Here is an 18845-nt window from a genome sequence, read left to right on the forward strand (position 1 = left end):
AATAATATCTTGAATAACAATTCAGACAACCCAAATAAAAAAAAACTTTTTTACTTGCAAAGAGTAAGGAAGGTGAAAAGGTCCGTTGAGTAAACCACCACCTCTTCACTTGCATCCATGTTTTATCGGAACTTTGAGCAAGTTATATGATTGCACTTGATCTGAAAATCAAAAATTACGAAAGGCTAAGGAATTTTTTATTTGCAGTCCAACCAAGAGCGGTCGTCAATGAGAATGAGAACCATCGATCACTCTTTGATGCCGCACTGAGAGGTGATTGGAAAACTATCAAGAAAATCCTCAATAAAGATCATGCAGCATTGAAGGCCAAAATTATGACTATAGAAGATGAGTCTTTTACTGTGCTTGATATTGCGATTATGGCCACACAAGATCAGTTGGTTGAGAACCTGGTCAAGCGATTCCCTCGGGTTTATGAAGATCTCAATCCTAATAGAGCCCTTCGCTATGCTGCTCAGGGAGGAAGATTAAAGATGGTAAAGGCATTAATAGACAAAGCTGATGCCGGATGTGATAGTAGAGCGCGTGCCCTAGACCTTGCTACTAATTATGCTCCTTCGCAAAAGGAGGCCATCTGGTACTTGGCCAGGCGTTCAACATGCGCCCCATCTTCTAACATCATGTTCAGTCTTATCGATGCCGGCCATTTGGGTAGGATTTCACACAGACTCATCTTGTCTCATATTTTCTTGAATTAACTTTTTTGTTCTTGCGTCCCAAAAGACATATGCTTATATTTAGCTCGCAAATACCCTGGCTCAACAACATCCAAGGACACTGATGGCGTGGGCTGTTTGGATTTCTTGGCGATAGTTCCTCTTCACTTCCGTAGTGGAGCTCATCTCAATTTTTGGGAAAAATGTATTTACAAATGTAGGTATTGGCTGCGCTTCTTTTGTTGGATACGTGCAATTCAAGCAACTCCATCCACGTAGCGTTCACTCTATTTGTTCCCATTTTTAGTTATCCCTCTCTGCTTGGTCGATACATCATTTGACGACTCCAAGGACACAAAATTGGCTCGAGGTATTTTTATTGATCTGTTTAGTGGATGGACTAACACCAACAAAAAAAAGAAAAGAAAAAAAAAAGCATATCATTCAGGGATCTTATTTTACAAAAAAGTTCAGGAACAAGGACTGCATCTATGTATACAAACTAAAATCTTAACGATGATTTATGTCACAAATTAATATCTATTGTAACATTTGAAAAGCTAGTGGAGAAGTCTTAGTCATTGTCAAATTGCCAAGTAGGCTTATTGAGAATTGTAGATTTTGGATTTCAGGTCATGGAGATTGATTGATACAAGTTGTTTTTAAACATAACCAAGCATTATAAAGCATGAGCAATTTTCAATTCATGATTGTGCTATATGTATCTTTTTGTTCATCATCAATTCCTAATTTCCTGACATGATTTATTCTCTCCTCTTTGTGGTGGTAGTACTAAAAGCACTTGATTGGATCAAGATATCACTATGGAATCTTGCCACAATACCAGGTATACGATATTGCCATGTTATGCAAAGAAAAACAGTAATCTCTCAATTTAAAGTGTATTATAGATACTATCAGTACATCCCTTTGAGATCATAGTAATAAATATAGACTGGCTCATCATTCGTACATTACGAGAAGATTTGATTCTAATCAATTTAATTCAATGTTTGAACTACATATATCCATTAGGTGAATTTACAAAAATATTCAATGGAAACCATATCTATCGATCCTCGTTGAATCTACCCTTTTTCCCAAAAAAAAGAAGAAAAAAAGAACACTTTTTTTCTCATATGACATTGTGTGTGTTCATCAATAGATCTATATGTTCTGATGCCCACATTTTGATTGCCAAGCCATATCAAGTTTATTTTCTCAATTAATATTTTTTTTCTCTGAGCTACTAAATATACATAAGCATATAGTGCAAATGTGAAAGCTTCTTTAACCTTTGGATTCTTCATCATTGGAAAATTTGCTTCTCTGATGTTACGTGCAGCACCTTTCATCAAAAGAAGTGGAGAATCGAAGTTGAGGCACTATTACTCGCTTGAGTTTGCAAAACAAGCTCTTACCGAGATAAAGAGTGGTACAAGTACTCCCGAAATACTCGAGTATATATTGACTTCAGGCGTTGTCCTTGATGCTGCATCTCGCGGAGTCTTTGAAATTGTGGATTTATGTCTTAAATATTTTCCGGAGTTGATGTGGGATACCAATTTCGCGAAAAAACTGATCATAAAAGTTGTGGAGGGACGGCATATTAAGTTGTTTAGACTGGTGATAAAAAACTACCCAATTCGATATTTGGCTGACGATAATTACATGAACTTTGACCTGATGGAGGCTGTAACCAAATGGTCTTCGAGATAAGCCCTTAAATGACCGCCACGGCTGAATCACAAGGCGATGCCCATCGTGAGAGTAAGCCGTGTAATTCAGAAGGCGTCGTTTCAGATAGAATGATGGAATCAATTGAAGAAAAAGGTGAGGGAGGAGATTGTGAGGACGACACGATTTCATGGGAAAACATGATGATGGACCTCAATGTCGAGGATATGTGCATGTCTGAGAATCAGCACTGAGCTCTTTGAAGGCAATGAAGATGGAGGAAATCAAAACGGGTGGATTTCTGAGGAAATGCTGTCTACATGGGTTGCTGAGTTGCTGGGCTGATGCAAAGTCCTTCCATGGTGCAATGACTCATCGCATTCTTATCGATATCGATCAAGAACACTCAGCAGCACCTTGATTTGGGTGGCATCATCGACTGCAAGAACAATGATCTTAATCAATCGATTTGTCGCTAGAATAACGACAGAAATGCCTTACGCTTCGTTGAAATAGATCAAGAGTTTCAGTTTTCCTCTATTTCCCAACACCCCCGCCCCACCTTTTTTTGGCAAAAGGCCACACATGTATGCGTGTGGATAAAATGAAAATAAATTTGAATCTATATGAAAAGGGATAAATAATTAAAATGCAAGTGAATTTCGGAAAGAAATTTAAATGATTGAAAAAAATTTCACATTCCCTTTGGAAAGTAATTTATAAGATTCATTGGTGGTTATCTTGACTAGTCTAAATAATGATTTTGTTAGTTTTGTTATGTTATACAACTGTAATACATCTCAAAAAAGGACATATACATTCCTAAAATTGGTTTTAACCTTTTTAAGGAACATTTTTGTAAGACAATATATGTGAATATTAAAAATTTATGAAAAATAAAGATATCATTAACTGAAGCATTTCACAAAAATACAGATTTTGTGAAATGAGTAATTGAGGATAGTAGCGAGATCTCTCATTATCATATTTTCTTTACTTTATACAATAATACAAATATATTGACAGAACATAGATGTTCGCAAAAGTATTTACACACATTTCACAAGAATTAATATGTTAATTTGCCCAACAAACAGAACTTATGCAAACCCACAAAAAGGAAAAGAAAAGAAAAATAAAAGGATTTTGTTGGGCCAACGACCACGTTCCACATAAACTCGTTGGATGACCTTTGATAAAATACACTTAAATTACTTTAATTGAGTAAAAATTCCACTTAATCCAATATGTAAAAGAGGAATTACTTAATTCGGTCAATACAAAAATATTCAATGGCGACTACATTATTGTGTAATATAATGATAAAACATGTCAGTAATGACCTTTTTTTTTTTTCTGTTTTTGGAAAATGATCAATAATACTCAACTACACTTTTTTTTTTAAAAAAAAAAAAATTTCATCACACCTTTTAGTTCTATCTCAGCCGTCAATATTATCAACACTTGAAATTGACCACTTAAATTTTCAGCATTTAATTTCCGATTTATGAAATAGGCCCTAAATCTCCGGCATACAAGCAAGCCTCGATGCAACGGAACGATGATAGCATAAAGACTTGGGCAATAAAAGGACAAAAGAAGCGACATAATTCACCAATCATGTTGGTCAATTCTTCATGAGCAGCATGAGCAACACCTTGATTGTTTATATGCAGTGATATCAATTATAAAGCACAGTTGGCAACGGTGAATGACATAGATTCCTTTTTTTCCTTCAAGAGAGATCATAGACAGAGATTGATGTGTCCATTCTCTGTAACTACGTGACCATCAAAGTCAATTGGACGAGAGGGATTCTATCCGTTTGTCCTTTTGTATGGAGCCCAACAGGAAAATCCACTTCAAGTGGGTCATGTTTGCACAATGCTCGATGTTTCTGTCTTTTGTCTTGGAAAGGTCATAGAAAAGGAACCAGCCTTTAATTAGATCATACCATAAAGGTAATATCTTGGGGCCCAATTCATGTGATGGTGGCGATAATTTAGGAGTTTGAGAAGGAAAAATGAAACTGGCTTGGATTGGACTCTCCATTTATTTTTCTTGGCTTCACCGTGAATCATAAGTTAGAAATATGGCAATCTAGTCATGAAAAAGCTCAATTCTTGGCTCGACTTGGAATCTTAAGGTAGAAATAAATTGATACTAGCGAGATGCTTATATGTTGCATGGGTTGACAACTATCGTTATATATATATTTCTAAACTATCGATGTTAACATAAACTTTGCAAGAAAAAAAAGTCGTATAGAATTGTAAAAAATGATTATTTGCATTAATCAAAACTCCACTAGAGTTTATTTCAGACTTCATCAAAAGTGGATCCAAACTTCAACATTTAGATTTATCCTCCCCAATTAAAGGAAAACATGAAAAATAAAATTACAATATTAAATCAGTTTTTCATTTCACAATTTAAACTTTTTAGAATAGAGATCCTCAAAATCACAACTCAAAGCAAGCTGAAGGAGGATGTACATTAAGCATACTACATATTGTTCTCGCTAATTTTTTTATTAAAAAAAAAAAAAGAGTTGGTAAGTGTCAAAAGTAATTGATAAAAAAAGTTAGTAGTCACCTAATTTCCTAGTAACTTGCTAGCTAATAGCTAGCTAACACTAACTCTTGTTGACACATAAATTTTTGCATTTTTTTATAAAAGTAAAATTTGTTTTCCACAAAAAATATATCTCATTAAATTCGTGCATATTAAATTACTCATGCATTTAGCATAGCTCCTAGTTGAGATTAATTTCCTTAGAACTTGTTCTCAAAAATATGACATAAAAATAATAGCATAAAGAATATATATAATAAAAAGAGCAAAAATAGTAAAAAAATAAATTACAATAAAAAGAAAAGAAGAGAGTGAAGGTTGGCCGAGTGTGAATAGCACACAGAACAGAACGTTCCTTGGAATGCGTGGGAAACGTGAAAGCACACAAGAAGATCTGGAAATAAAAAGAAAAGCAAACAGGCATGGACAACCCGCAAAACATGGCAAAATTCAAGGGATCAGAAGAGACCAGAGCATGGGCTGAGATCGAACGTTGACTGAAGCAGAGGAATAGCAGCAGATGGGAGCGTTGTTTAGCGTATAGAAGAGAAAGATTAGAAGACGAGGTACGGGCAGGCTGAAAAAGCAGAGAAGAAAGAGACGTGTTTAGACCTCCTGAGTCTAGCTGGACCTGTAAGCGCAGCCAAAAGCACCGCCCTAGCCCTCAGCGGCCGCACCCTGCCTTCCCCTGTTTTTGGCCGAGATAGCCCGATAAGCTTGAACCTCGCCGGTGCTTCACTCACTTGTCTCAGCTCCTTTCGTGGACGACCGCAGGTGCTTAATCCGTCGATTCTACCGCTCATCCCATCTCAGGCGTCGCAGACAACCGGGTACTCCTCCTCTCTTGCTCTGCCCTGTTTCGGTAAAGCCCAAGGCGAGAACCGTCTATACCACCCATGTGCAAATCATTGAAAATCCGAGGTGTTGTTTGATGAAGCATGATCATATTGACGTTCCAGTGTCGGTTTAAGTAGAGCCAACGTTTCCAATGCATGCAAGCTGTTTATAGAAATGGCCATGAGAACCATCGAAATTCATGTGTCTTGAATCGATCCGCCCTGGGCCATGACTGGAACACGCTCTGAATCAGCCATATAGGCTATTTGGAGGGACTGGTTTGATACGTGTGGTCAGTCATTCTCCGAGGCGTTTGCTGCATATGAAATTCTGTGTGTTCATACTTTCATTTGGATCTAGTGGATTTTGCTCAAAGTTTTTTTTTAATGTATTACATATGGGTGTGAAATTGGTTCCGGGGAAACTGGTTTGGGCTGCCTAACATATACTAGGCGACGAAATACCCAAACCAAATTTCAATCTTGAAATGGCCGATTTAAGCTTGTTTAATGTGATAATCATATTTTGAACTAATCCATATTTATGTTAGTTAGGCCTAGTTAGGGTTAATAAATTTAAAAAAGAAAAAAAGAAAAAAATATATTTCTAAAAATAAAGAGAAAAGGACACCGAAACGACGTTAAATTGATATGGCATTATCAAGTCTCCAAACCCATTAAATCTCTAATTCGTAGAAGTAAAGTATTCTCCCATACTTTACTTAGATGTTTAATCAATATTCCAATAAGTGGTTAGTGGTGACTCTTGTTTGCATGTTAAAATTGATTCAACCCAAAATTGCGATTGGTAAAGTTTGAGAGAGTTAGTGCCATCTCTGGACTTAGTAATCCACAAGCTATCTTTGCTGAGGGGAAGGTCGCGACAACTCTTTTTGACTATTTAGAAATGATCGACTTTCATCTTTTACTAAATTTATTTGTCTTTCTTTCCAATATTACAAATTACCAACAATTCTTTTGTCTTCATAAATATACCAACTTCTATAGGAATTTAAATATCAAAACATCTGTTGGTAACTAACTCGAAAGTTGATAACCCAGAAATAGTTAATAATTATCTAGAGAAAAGCCGATGAATCATTTAAATTATTGTTAGTAATTTCATATGAAATGCAATATAAAGCTTAATTAATAAAGGTAGATAAAATTGGCAATTAAAATAAAATAAAAAAATTGGCAATAACTCAAATGAGAGTTAGTAATTCAAAACTAGTAGGTATTAGATAAAATTCTATAAGTTACTCTATTAAGGTTAATAGATTCTTGGAAAAGTAGGTAAATTTAACGCATAGCTACAAAATGAGCAAAAAAGCTTGAAAACAATTATAAAATTTGAAAAATGTCAAAAGAAAATAAATAAATGTTGGTAAGTAATTTAAATGAGAGTTGGTAGCTGAATAGTAGATGTTAGTTTAGAGGAGAAAAGTTGGTGGGTTATGCTAATTTAGGTTTGTAATCTTTGAAAGAGTGGGCACATATGAGGTCACTAGGCAACTCAAATAAAAAATAGTATTTCAAGGGAAAGTTGGTAACTTGAAAGAAATGAACATTGGTATTTTTTTATGAGATTTGGTAACGCAAAAGTAATCTAATCTGACAAAATTCGATAAAGCCCTTTAATTTAGATTGGTAGTTTCATATTGAAGCATTAGTAAGTACATGTAAATAAAAATTGGTAAGTTAGTATAGAAATTACTAACTTGCAAAAACCGTTAAAATTGATAATTTTATGAAAATGTCGGTACATTAGCCGCAAGTTACTTAGAGAAAATCGCCAGCCATTTTTCACTAACTTTTTTTTTTTTTACACTTAGAACAGTTATTGAAATTTATTATAAGCACCGAGAAAAAAAAAAATTATATTGTTTGGAGCAGAACAATGGAATTCTGCTTAAATTAAATAAACTCTTTCTTGTTTTTGCCGAAGTCATGTGGCCCCAAGATCTCTCTTGGAGAACATCATCTTAAGATACTTGACCCGTACACATATCCACACATGTATTGTCCAAAAAAAAAAAATTAATATCACCTTGGACTAAATGTCTATGTACTTATGAATTACTTATGGGAGAAATTTCTTATATAATCTACACCACATGACATGTTGATGAAATATCACTCGTTCCATCATGTATCCTTTTTTGTTTTCAACTTTGGAAACTCATTGAAAATGATGACGCTTTATTTTAGGGCTTCATTTGTTAAAAAAAAAGCATTACATTTCTAGAAAATATTTTTCAAGATGTCATTTTCTAGGAAAATTGTAATATTTTTCTGGTATTTGGTTGAAATCAGAAAAATAATTGGAAAATATTTTCCATGGTTTAAAAAGAAAAATCCAATTTAATTTTTCTCTATAGATATACACTAGGCACTAGTGACTTGTCCATGGTTAGCTGATGAATCAAACAAGGGCAGTAGGGTTTTGGGGTTGGCCTCAATGGACCCGGCCTAGCCTCGATAAATCCTTGCTTGGGCTTTAGGGACCTAATTTTCAGCCCAATGGACTTGAGCTCGAGCGCAGGGCTCTAGGCATGAGCATGGGGTCTCAAGCTCAAGTGTTGGGGACCAAAATACAAGCATCAAAGTCTCAGGCTCAGTCTCAATGGACCAAAGCCCAAGCATCAAAGACCTAGGCACGAGCACTAGGATCTCGAGCCTTAACCTCGATGGACTGAGGCTCGGCACAAGAGATCTAAGCACATGCATTAGCTTTCTAAGCTTGGCCTCAATGGATTCAAACTCGTGCTCAAGCACTAGAGATTTGCGTATGAGTTTTAAGGTCTGAGCCTGGCTTATGTAGACTAGAGCCAGCCTCCATGTACTAAGGCACAGGCGCTAGGAACTCAAGCCACGAGCATTAAGTTCTCAAGACCAGCCTCCATCGACTTTGGCCAAGGTGCCGGAGCAATAAAAAATACTGGGTACTAGGCCTAGCCTTTTGAGAAAATTTTATGCTATTTTATTTTTCTTTTCCTTCATTGTTCAACTTTTTGAAAAGAGCCGCCACGGCATCAGCGATGGGATCATTATAAAACTAAAGAGTTGTACAAGTGCTTTGATGAAGTATTTCAAGAGTTTCACTGCTGACGGAAGTTCAATGGGGGCAAGAGTTTAAGTAGCTAGCCTTCTTACTCCTAAACCATGAGGTTGCAAAATAATTATGATTTATTGACACAACTATATATGTTCAATTTTGCAATGAAAAAATTGAAATAAGAAAGAAGTGACTTCATCAAATATTAGTTTCTATGGTGTTTCTTGAAAATTAATGAATCCTAATATATGATAAGAGATGCTAGTCTTGCAACGACATTATACATTTTTGTCGGATCACATGTCGCATTGCAAATACGTTTTTCCCTTAAAATCTTATGTTACAACATCCAACGAGTCTCGTAAACCGATCAAGTTCAAACTTTTGACCAGTGTAGGTAGCTTAAACTCAAAAGATATCACTCACTATTGTTAAGATTTGAATGGGTGACCTCTAATTTTCTAGCCAGGAGTACTGCCATTACTAAATGCACCATCAGTTCCGGAGATTTTCCTTAGAAACTTGTAGGAAACTAGTTGATAATGCATACATAAAATGTTCTTTAACACATCCTCAAATCAAAAGATTTTCTCAACTAACAAGATCAGAGCCTAGTTAATATCACTCTCTCCAAACCGGCCACACACACCAAAGTATACACCTGTATGATGCCAGGAAATCAAGCGAATCACAGTCTGTGCCCCTCTCTTTTCTACATGATCGTACTCATTCTAATCATACACGTGATGCCATCATATGCAACACAGCACCTGTCTTTTGCTCTGGACCAGCGGGCAACACATAAAAAGACAATATACACACCAAACTTTCTCCTCATGATCTATGGCTTAATGAGCTGGGAAGTTAGATATTCTCTGAGCTGTACTTGGTTGCTGTATATAAAATTAATGTGGCGAAGCACGTGTCTACATTAAGAACGCAAATCCGACATAACGGGAGGGAACCCGAGGCTTGGTTGGATACAGGAATGAGCCGCAGGCCAGCTCAGGCCGGTGTTCTTGGAAACTTGTTGATCTTTGATTGGTTTTATGCTGCGAAAAATTAGGGTTCAGTCGCCGGAGGTCGTTCTCTTTGAGGTGTTAAATTAATCTACTTGTGGGGTTAGCGGCTTCCGTCACGATGGTTGGAACGCACCTAACAAGTCCAACGAGTGGTAATGAAATCAACGGAGGTTCGAGAAGAAAGGAGGTAAAACTAACCCAATTAGATTTTACGTAGTTTACAGCACAAACTTGACTTGAGATGGGTGTTTAAAATCGGCCTATGTCAAACTTGGTTTCTCAACCTCTAACTTCATCTTAACTCGATATGCCTTTTAACTCAATAGAGACAGCTTGGTGATTGAAAAACAAGGTCTCAATTCAAAATTCAAAGCTTTAGCTTTGGATTCCATCAATTAAAGCAATAACAAAAGTTGGTGATTTTACGGTTTTACAGGTTTTAAATACATTTGCGTTGTTTGACACAAACACTATCTGACTATTTAATTACATTTATAAATTGCGATTAAGTATTAAGATGTTGTGTTATACTCATTTTCTATATTAGGGTGCCTGCTTGAATCAAGGCCCACTTAAACTAGTTTCTTTTATGTCTTTGAGCAATTCTATAAATTTTGAAGTGATTACATCATATCCTCTAATTATGACTCATTACTCAAACTTGGTGAAACTTAACTTTTCAAAAGTTGCGCTTAGGTAGTCGACGAGTCAAGGATGAATTGCTAGTTAGTAATCTAAAGACTTCCCATTGAGTTACTTCCAAAACCATCCTGGAACCGAAATGGTTAGGTTAGTTAAAACCTTTTGTTCTAGGCCTTTTAAAGGCAATGAATGCAGGGAACTCATGAGTACAATTAAATGGCAAATCTGCATGAATCAATGACCATACAAACAATTCAATTTAAATGGATCTCGTCCTTGAAATTATAGGCAGACCATATCTATCGGTCAAAACCACACCTTTATTCGATTCCATATAGTATTTCAAAATTGCACGCGACTTTCTCAAAACTGGTTTTCGGATTTCTCATTTGGAATAATCTATTATCGTTTAATACGCGTTGCTGTTCTGTTCAGGAATAACATTTCTTTTTAACTCTCTTTCTCTCAGCAAGGACGGTGTGATTTAATAAAATAAGCTGCGTTGAACATCAACGGCACATGCAGCACTCTCTATATAATCTGTCATCATCGAGACAGTTTAGCATTAGAATGCGAGAGAGAGAGAGAGAGAGATGGGCAGAAATCCTAGCAGTGGTAAAGATGGATTGAAGTTGAAGAAAGGAGTTTGGTCGGCTGTTGAAGATCAAATCCTCGTCGATTACGTCAAAGTTCATGGCCAAGGGAAATGGGGCAAAGTTCGTAAGGTAACAGGTGAGTAAAGGCATTTAGGATCTTACTATATTTCTCCTTGCAAACTGCCATAGGAAAAGAAAAAGAAACAAATGTTCAAAAACCGTACTGTGAATATTAGGAGTGCATGTCTGAACTTACAGAATACCAGTTATTCAATAAGTGCACCAATATGCTGCTTAGCGTTAGCGTCATCATTGAAATAAATAGTCCACATTCGATACATGCATATAAGGTCAATAAATTGTTTTCCAATAGAACTTGAATGCCTGAAAAACGTTTATGGGCAACACGCAAACATGTGACCCAATGTGCATTCCAATGAATATGTTTCATCTTCAGTCCATCATTAAATTCAAATAATAGTACATTATGCTGCATAGTTTTAAATGAATCCGAGTTATTTAGACATAGCAAATGGTCTGAGAATTTCTTCTTTCATTTTATGCTGGGGGAAAGTGTGCTTTATTTGTGAAAGTAAATCATATCAGTGATGCTCTTATCCTCACTTGTTTTGTATCTCCTAATCATTGAAAATAATGAAAGGAATTGATGTGCAGGCCTCAGGAGGTGTGGAAAGAGCTGTAGGCTTCGTTGGTTAAATTACCTAAGACCAGATATCAAGAGAGGAAACATATCGCTTGAAGAAGAGGAACTCATCGTTAGGCTCCATAAGCTCCTAGGCAACAGGTATTCGTCACTTCGAGTGATGAGCTCATCGTACCTTAAAGACTGTCTTTTGAAGGAGATATTCAAAGTGATGATATATTGCTATGTCATTCACCTTTAAACAAAGAGAGCCACTTGACCATGTTGTTTGCGAAAGCCATTTTCAGTTCCCAAAGAACATCATTGAGATTGGCATTAACATGTGTTAATTCATTTTCTTTAGGTGGGCTCTTATCGCGGGAAGGCTTCCTGGCCGGACAGATAATGAGATAAAGAATTACTGGAACTCCACCATAAAGAAGAAGCTAGTCCAAGAAAACGGTGACCAGCCAATGAACTCAAAGTGGGAGGATGACAAGCCCTTAAATGAGACCGCCACGGCTGAATCACAAGGCGATGCCCATCGTGAGAGTAAGCCGTGTAATTCAGAAGGCGTCGTTTCAGATAGAATGATGGAGTCAATTGAAGAAAAGGTGAGGGAGGAGATTGCGAGGACGACACGATTTCATGGGAAAACATGATGATGGACCTCAATGTCGAGGATATGTGCATGTCTGAGAATCAGCACTCCGAGCTCTTTGAAGGCAATGAAGATGGAGGGAATCAAAACGGGTGGATTTCTGAGGAAATGCTGTCTACATGGGTTGCTGAGTTGCTGGGCTGATGCAAGTCCTTCCATGGTGCAACGACTCATCGCATTCTTATCGATATCGATCAAGAACACTCAGCAGGCACCTTGATTTGGGTGGCATCATCGACTGCCAGGACAATGATCTTAATCAATCGATTTGTCGCTAGAATAACGACAGAAATGCCTAACGCTTCGTTGAAATAGATCAAGAGTTTCAGTTTTCCCTCTATTTCCCCAACCCCCCCCCACCCCACCCCTTTTTTGGCAAAAGGCCTCACATGTATGCGTGAGGATAAAAATGAAAATAAATTTGAAGCTATATGAAAAGGGATAAATAATTAAAAATGTAAGTGAATTTCGGAAAGAAATTTAAATGATTGAAAATAAGAGAATTTCACATTCCCTTTTGGAAAGTAATTTATAAGATTCATTGGTGGTTATCTTGACTAGTCTAAATAATGATTTTGTCAGTTTTTTTATGTCATACGACTATAGTACATCGCAAAAGGACATGCACATTCCTAAAATTGGTTTTAACCTTTTTAAGGAACATTTTTGTAAGAAAATATATGTGAATATTAAAATTTATGAAAAATAAAGATATCATTAACTGAAGCATTTCACAAGAATACAGGTTTTGTAAAATGAGTAATTGAGGATAGTAGTGAGATCTCTCAATATCACATTTTCTTTAATTTATACAGTAATATAAATATATTGACAGAACATAGATGTTCGCAAAAGTATTTACACATGTGACAATAATTAATATGTTAATTGCCCAATGAACAGAACTTATGCAAACCCAAAAAAGGGAAAAGAAAAGAAAAATAAAAGGACTTTGTTGGGCCAACGACCACGTTCCACATAAAGGGTAACTGTAGGCCTCCTCTTTGGCACTGCCCTTTAAATTGTCTAAAGGAAGGGAGAAAGAGTTTTGACTAAATCATGAGACAAGCTACCCATTCTATCTGTTCGGTTGATATTCGGGCCACCTGATAACTCAAACATGGCCATCTTTAGGTTTGACTAAGCACTAATTTGATAACCCAAGTAAGCGCTAAAACATCAAATATTTAGCATTTAATTAGATTAAACTCGTCGCATGACCTTTGATAAAATACACTTAATTTACTTTAATTGAGTAAAAATTCCACTTAATCCAATATGTAAAAGAGGAATTACTTAGTTCGGTTAATACATAAATATTCAATGGCAACTACAATATTGCATAATATAATGATAAAACATATCGGTAATAACCTTTTTTTTTTTTCTATTTTTGGAAAATGATCAATAATACTTAACTACACGTTTTTTTTTTTATTTTCATTGGATGCCTTTTAATTCTATTATTAGCCGTCAATATTATCAACACTTGAAATTGACCACTTAAATTTTCAGCATTTAATTTCCGATCTATCAAATAGGCCCTAAATCTCTAGCATACAAGCAGGCCTCAGATAGTATAAAGACTTGGGCAATAAAGGGACAAAAGAAGCGACGAAATTCACCAATCATGTTAGTCAATTGTCCATGAGCAGCATGAGCAACACCTTAGTTGTTTGTACGCAGTGATATCAATTGTAAAGCGCCCTGAAAAACATCACTAAATAGTTGGCAATGGTGGATGACATAGATTCCTCTTTTCCTTCAAGAGAGATCATGGATCATGGACAGAGATTGATGTGTTCATTCTCTTTGTCACTACATGACCATCAAGGTCCAATTGCACAAGAGGGATTCTATCTGTTTGTCGTTTTGTATGGAGCCCCAACAGGAGAATCCACTTCAAGTTGGTCACGTTTGCACAATGGTCAATGTTTTTGTCTTTTGTCTTGGAACGGGTCATAGAAGGTCAAAGGATCGAGGTCAACACCAATCATTTTTGAACCGATGTTGAAAACACACGATACGAACTATGCCACTATGAGGCAAGTGTTCATCATTCCGGTTGTTTGTTATTTGATATGCTATGAACAATTTATCTATTAGTTTATTGGATTAGCTTTAAGTAAATATGATTCAAGTAAAGATTTATTTGGATTTTGATTGTGACAATTTAAGTATCTATTGAACGATTTTTCTAAAGAGTAAAGGCAGTAGAACCCCAAGGGAGGTGGTAGAGCTATTGTCAAGAGATGTAAGGTGTATGAGTTGGGTGACAAGATGCCGATCTACTACGGTAAAGATAGTCTGTACATAGCTGGACCACTCCCCTTCCAACAAAAGAAGTTTAGAGTTAAGTTTTAACATGATGAAGACAATGGTAGAGATAGTCTGGCATCATGCCCCCATCCTAAGCCCCGCATTGCAAAACGTAGGTCAAAGGATCGAAGTCAACGCCAACCATTTTTGGACCGATGTAGAAAACGCACTATACAAACTATGTCACTACGAGGCAAGTGTTCATCATTCTGGTTGTTTGTTGTTTGATATATTATGAACAATTTATCTATTAGTTCATTGGTTTTGCTTTAAGTAAATATGATTCAAGTATAGATTTATTTAGATTTTGATTTTGAACGATTTTTCTAAAGAGTAAAAGCAATAGAAGCCCATGGGAGGTAGTAGGGGCTATTGTTGAGAGACGTAAGGTGTATGAGTTGGGTCACAAGATGCCGATCTACTATGGTAGAGATAGTCTGTACACAGATGGACCACTCCCCTTCCAACAAAAGAAGTTTAGAATTAAGTTTTAACACGATAAAGATGACGATAGAGATAGTTTGGCTACATGCCCCCATCCTAAGCCCCGCGTTGAAACTGAAGGTCAAAGGATCGAGGTCAACGCCAACAATTTTTGGACCGATGTAGAAAACACACGATACGAACTATGTCACTACGAGGCAAGTGTTCATCATTCTGGTTGTTTGTTGTTTGATATACTATGAATAATTTATCTATTAGTTCATTGGATTAACTTTAAGTAAATATGATTCGGGTATAGATTTATTTGGATTTTGATGGTAGCAATTTAAGTATATATTGAATGATTTTTCTAAAGAGTAAAAGCAGTAGAACCCAAGGTAGATAGTAGGGGCAATTGTCGAAAGACGTAAGGTGTATGAGTTGGGTCACAAGATGTCGATCTACTACAGTAGAGATAATCTGTACACAACTAGACCACTCCCCTTCCAACATAAGAAGTTTAGAGTTAAGTTTTAACATGATCAAGACGACGGTAGAGATAGTTTGGCTACATGCCCCCATTCTGAGCCCCACGTTTGAACCGAAGGTCAAAGGATCGAGGTCAACGCCAACCATTTTTGGACCGAGGTAGAAAACACACTACACGAACTATGTCACTACGAGGCAAGTGTTCATCATTCTAGTTGTTTGTTGTTTGATATGCTATGAACAATATGTCTATTAGTTCATTGGATTAGCTTAAAGTAAATATGATTCAAGTATAGATTTATTTGGATTTTGATTGTGGCAATTTAAGTATCTATTGAATGATTTTTATAATGAGTAAAAGTAGTAGAATCCCAAGGGAAGTAGTAGGGGCTATTGTCAAGAGACGTAAGGTGTATGAGTTGGGTCACAAGATGCCGATCTACTACGTTAGAGATAGTCTGTACATAGCTGGACCACTCCCCTTCCAACAAAAGAAGTTTAGAGTTAAGTTTTAACACGATGAAAATGACGATAGAGATTGTCTGGCTACATGCCCCATCCTGAGCCCCGCGTTGGAATCGAAGGTCGAAGGATCGAGGTCAACACCAACTATTTTTGGACTGATGTAGAAAATGCACGATACGAACTATATCACTACGAGGCAAGTGTTCATCATTCTGGTTGTTTGTTGTTTATTATGCTATGAATAATTTATCTATTAGTTCATTGGATTAGCTTTAAGTAAATATGATTCAAGTATAGATTTATTTGGATTTTGATTGTGGCAATTTAAGTATCTATTGAACGATTTTTATAAAGAGTAAAAGTAGTAGAATCCCAAGGGGGAGGTAGTAGGAGCTATTGTCGAGAGACATAAGGTGTATGAGTTTGGTCACAAGATGCAGATCTACTACGGTAGAGATAGTCTGTATACAACTGAACTACTCCCCTTCCAACAAAATAAATTTAGAGTTAAGTTTTTACACGATGATGACGACGGTAGAGATAGTCTGGCTACATGCCCCCATCCTAAGCCCCGCGTTGGAACCGAAGGTCAAAGGATCGAAGTCAACGCCAACCATTTTTGGACCAATGTAGAAAACGCACGATACGAACTATGTCACTACGAGGCAAGTGTTCATCATTCTGGTTGTTTGTTGTTTGATATGCTATGAACAATTTATCTATTGATTTATTGGATTAGCTTTAAGTAAATATGATTCAAGTATAGATTTATTTGGATTTTGATTGTGGCAATTTAAGTATCTATTGAATGATATTTCTAAAGAGTAAAAGCAATAGAACCCCAAGGAAGGTAGTAGGGGCTATTGTCGAGAGACGTAAGGTGTACGGTAAAGTTAATATCTTGGGGCCCAATTCATGTGATGATGGCGATAATTAAGGAGTTTGAGAGGGAAAAATGAAAATGGCTTGGATTGGACTCTCCATTTATTTTCTTGGCTTGACCGTGAATCATAAGTTAGAAATTTGGCAATCCAATCATGAAAAATCTCAATTCTTGGCTCGACCTGGAATCTTAAGTTAGAAATAGAGCAATGTAATGATACAACCCATGACAATATCACTCAAGAATAGAATGATACTAGCAAGATGCTCATATGTTGCATGGGTTGATGATTTTCGTTATAAATAAATAAATAAATAAATATATATATATATATATATATATATATATATATATATATATATATGACTATCAATGTTAACGTGAACTTTGCAAGAAAAATAAGTCTTATAGAATTGTAAAAATGATTATTTGCATTAATCAAAACTCCACTAGAGTTTATTTTCAGACTTTATCAAAAGTGGATTCAAACTCCAACATTTAGATTTATCCTACGATTAAAAGAAAACATGAGAAATAAAATTGCAATATTAAACCATGTGTTCGTTTCACAATTTAAACTTTTAAAATAGACGTCTCTCAAAATCACAACTCAAAGCAAGCTGAAGGAGGATATACATTCGCCATACTACTACATATTGTTTTGCTAATTTTTTTTAAAAGGGTTGGTAAGTATCAAAAAGTTATTGATAAAAATTAGTTACTAATCACCTAATTTCCTAGTAACTTGCTGGCTAATAGCTTGCTAACACTAACTCTTGTTGACACATATTCTTTTTTAAGAAAGTAGAATTTGTTTTCCCTCAAAAATATCTCTCATTAAATTAGTGCATATTAAATTGCTCATGCATTTAGGGTAGCTCCCTAGTTGAGATTAATTTCCTTAGAACTTGTTCTCCAAAAAAATTACATAAAAATAATAGCATAAAGAATATATATAATAAAAGAGCAAAAAAAATAGTAAAAATAAATTACAATAAAAAAGAAAAGAAGAGAGTGAAGGTTGGCGCGTGTGAATAGCACATAGAACAAAACGTTCCTTGGAATATGTGGGGAGAAGTACACTATCAGTGCTATAAGTTGTGTACGGCGCTTATTTTGGTGTCAAAATTTTTCGTTGAATCACTTAAGTGCTAAATCGGAGGAAAAATGATCACTTTAGTGCCACCGGCGAAAGATTCCGGCTAAAATAATTACGTGGCTTTTTAAAAAAAAAAAAAATTGACAATGCCTTTAAACAACGTCGTTTTCAGTCCTCGAAAACGATGTCGTTTTTGCCGTCCCACATGGATGGCCTCACAAAACGACACCGTTTAACTCATTTAGGGATTTTTTTATTTTATTTGGGGATTGAAATTAGGGTTATTCCGACCTAGCTCGCTTGGCCGTCGTCGCTCGGCCTCCACCGTCGCTGGGCCGCCATCGCTTGCTCAGCCGCCATTGCCCGGCGCTATTTGGACGCCCTCGACGGCACACGAGGGAGCACCAGCCCCAGTCGCCGGAGCCTAAGTACTGGGAAGATGCATGCCGGGCACTCGTCGGGAGATCGGAGATGGAGATGGAGACATCAATGGCGGCGCACTCGTCGGCGGCCTCCCCAAGCACCAGCTAGATCACGGCCTTCGACTTGGTCGCTCGGTGGCCGTCATTGGGGTCAAGGTCGGGGTCAAAGCCACGGCCACCGAGTGGCCATCGTTGCGGTCGGGGTCAAGGTCGGAGTTGCGGCCGCCGAGCGTGGGGGCCGTCGAGGACAGCGACTGGCCGAAGATTTAGGGTTTTGAATTGGGGGAGACACCAAACGGCGTTACTTTGGTGTTAGGATGTTGACTGTACTCTCTGGCAAGGCACGTCAGCTTCAAAAA

General features: G+C 36.7%; 1 protein-coding gene and 1 long non-coding RNA gene across 2 annotated transcripts; both read left to right on the forward strand.

Moving 5' to 3' along the window:
* Positions 1 to 909: 909 nt before the first annotated feature.
* On the forward strand, positions 910 to 2302 carry LOC104440375. Its single transcript, XR_005549213.1, has 3 exons — positions 910 to 1047; positions 1468 to 1524; positions 2023 to 2302. It is a non-coding gene; the product is annotated as an uncharacterized LOC104440375 (long non-coding RNA).
* An 8683-nt stretch (positions 2303 to 10985) lies between these two features.
* LOC104437928 (transcription factor MYB123) lies at positions 10986 to 12530 on the forward strand. Its single transcript, XM_039309839.1, has 4 exons — positions 10986 to 11218; positions 11758 to 11887; positions 12090 to 12339; positions 12432 to 12530. Exons 1-4 carry the CDS (start codon positions 11080 to 11082, stop codon positions 12528 to 12530), a joined length of 618 nt encoding a protein of 205 aa, XP_039165773.1. The 5' UTR covers positions 10986 to 11079.
* The last annotated feature ends 6315 nt before the right edge of the window (positions 12531 to 18845 follow it).

The sequence above is a fragment of the Eucalyptus grandis genome, chromosome 3 (assembly GCF_016545825.1).
Source record: "Eucalyptus grandis isolate ANBG69807.140 chromosome 3, ASM1654582v1, whole genome shotgun sequence".
Taxonomy (NCBI): domain Eukaryota; kingdom Viridiplantae; phylum Streptophyta; class Magnoliopsida; order Myrtales; family Myrtaceae; genus Eucalyptus; species Eucalyptus grandis.

Excerpts from the sequence above, each read along its gene's own strand:
- LOC104437928 (XM_039309839.1), top strand. The coding sequence starts at position 11,080 with ATGGGCAGAAATCCTAGCAGTGGTAAAGATGGATTGAAGTTGAAGAAA. Across the intron at positions 11,219-11,757 it reads CAAAGTTCGTAAGGTAACAG|GCCTCAGGAGGTGTGGAAAG; the intron begins GTGAGTAAAGGC and ends ATTGATGTGCAG. Across the intron at positions 11,888-12,089 it reads CATAAGCTCCTAGGCAACAG|GTGGGCTCTTATCGCGGGAA; the intron begins GTATTCGTCACT and ends CATTTTCTTTAG.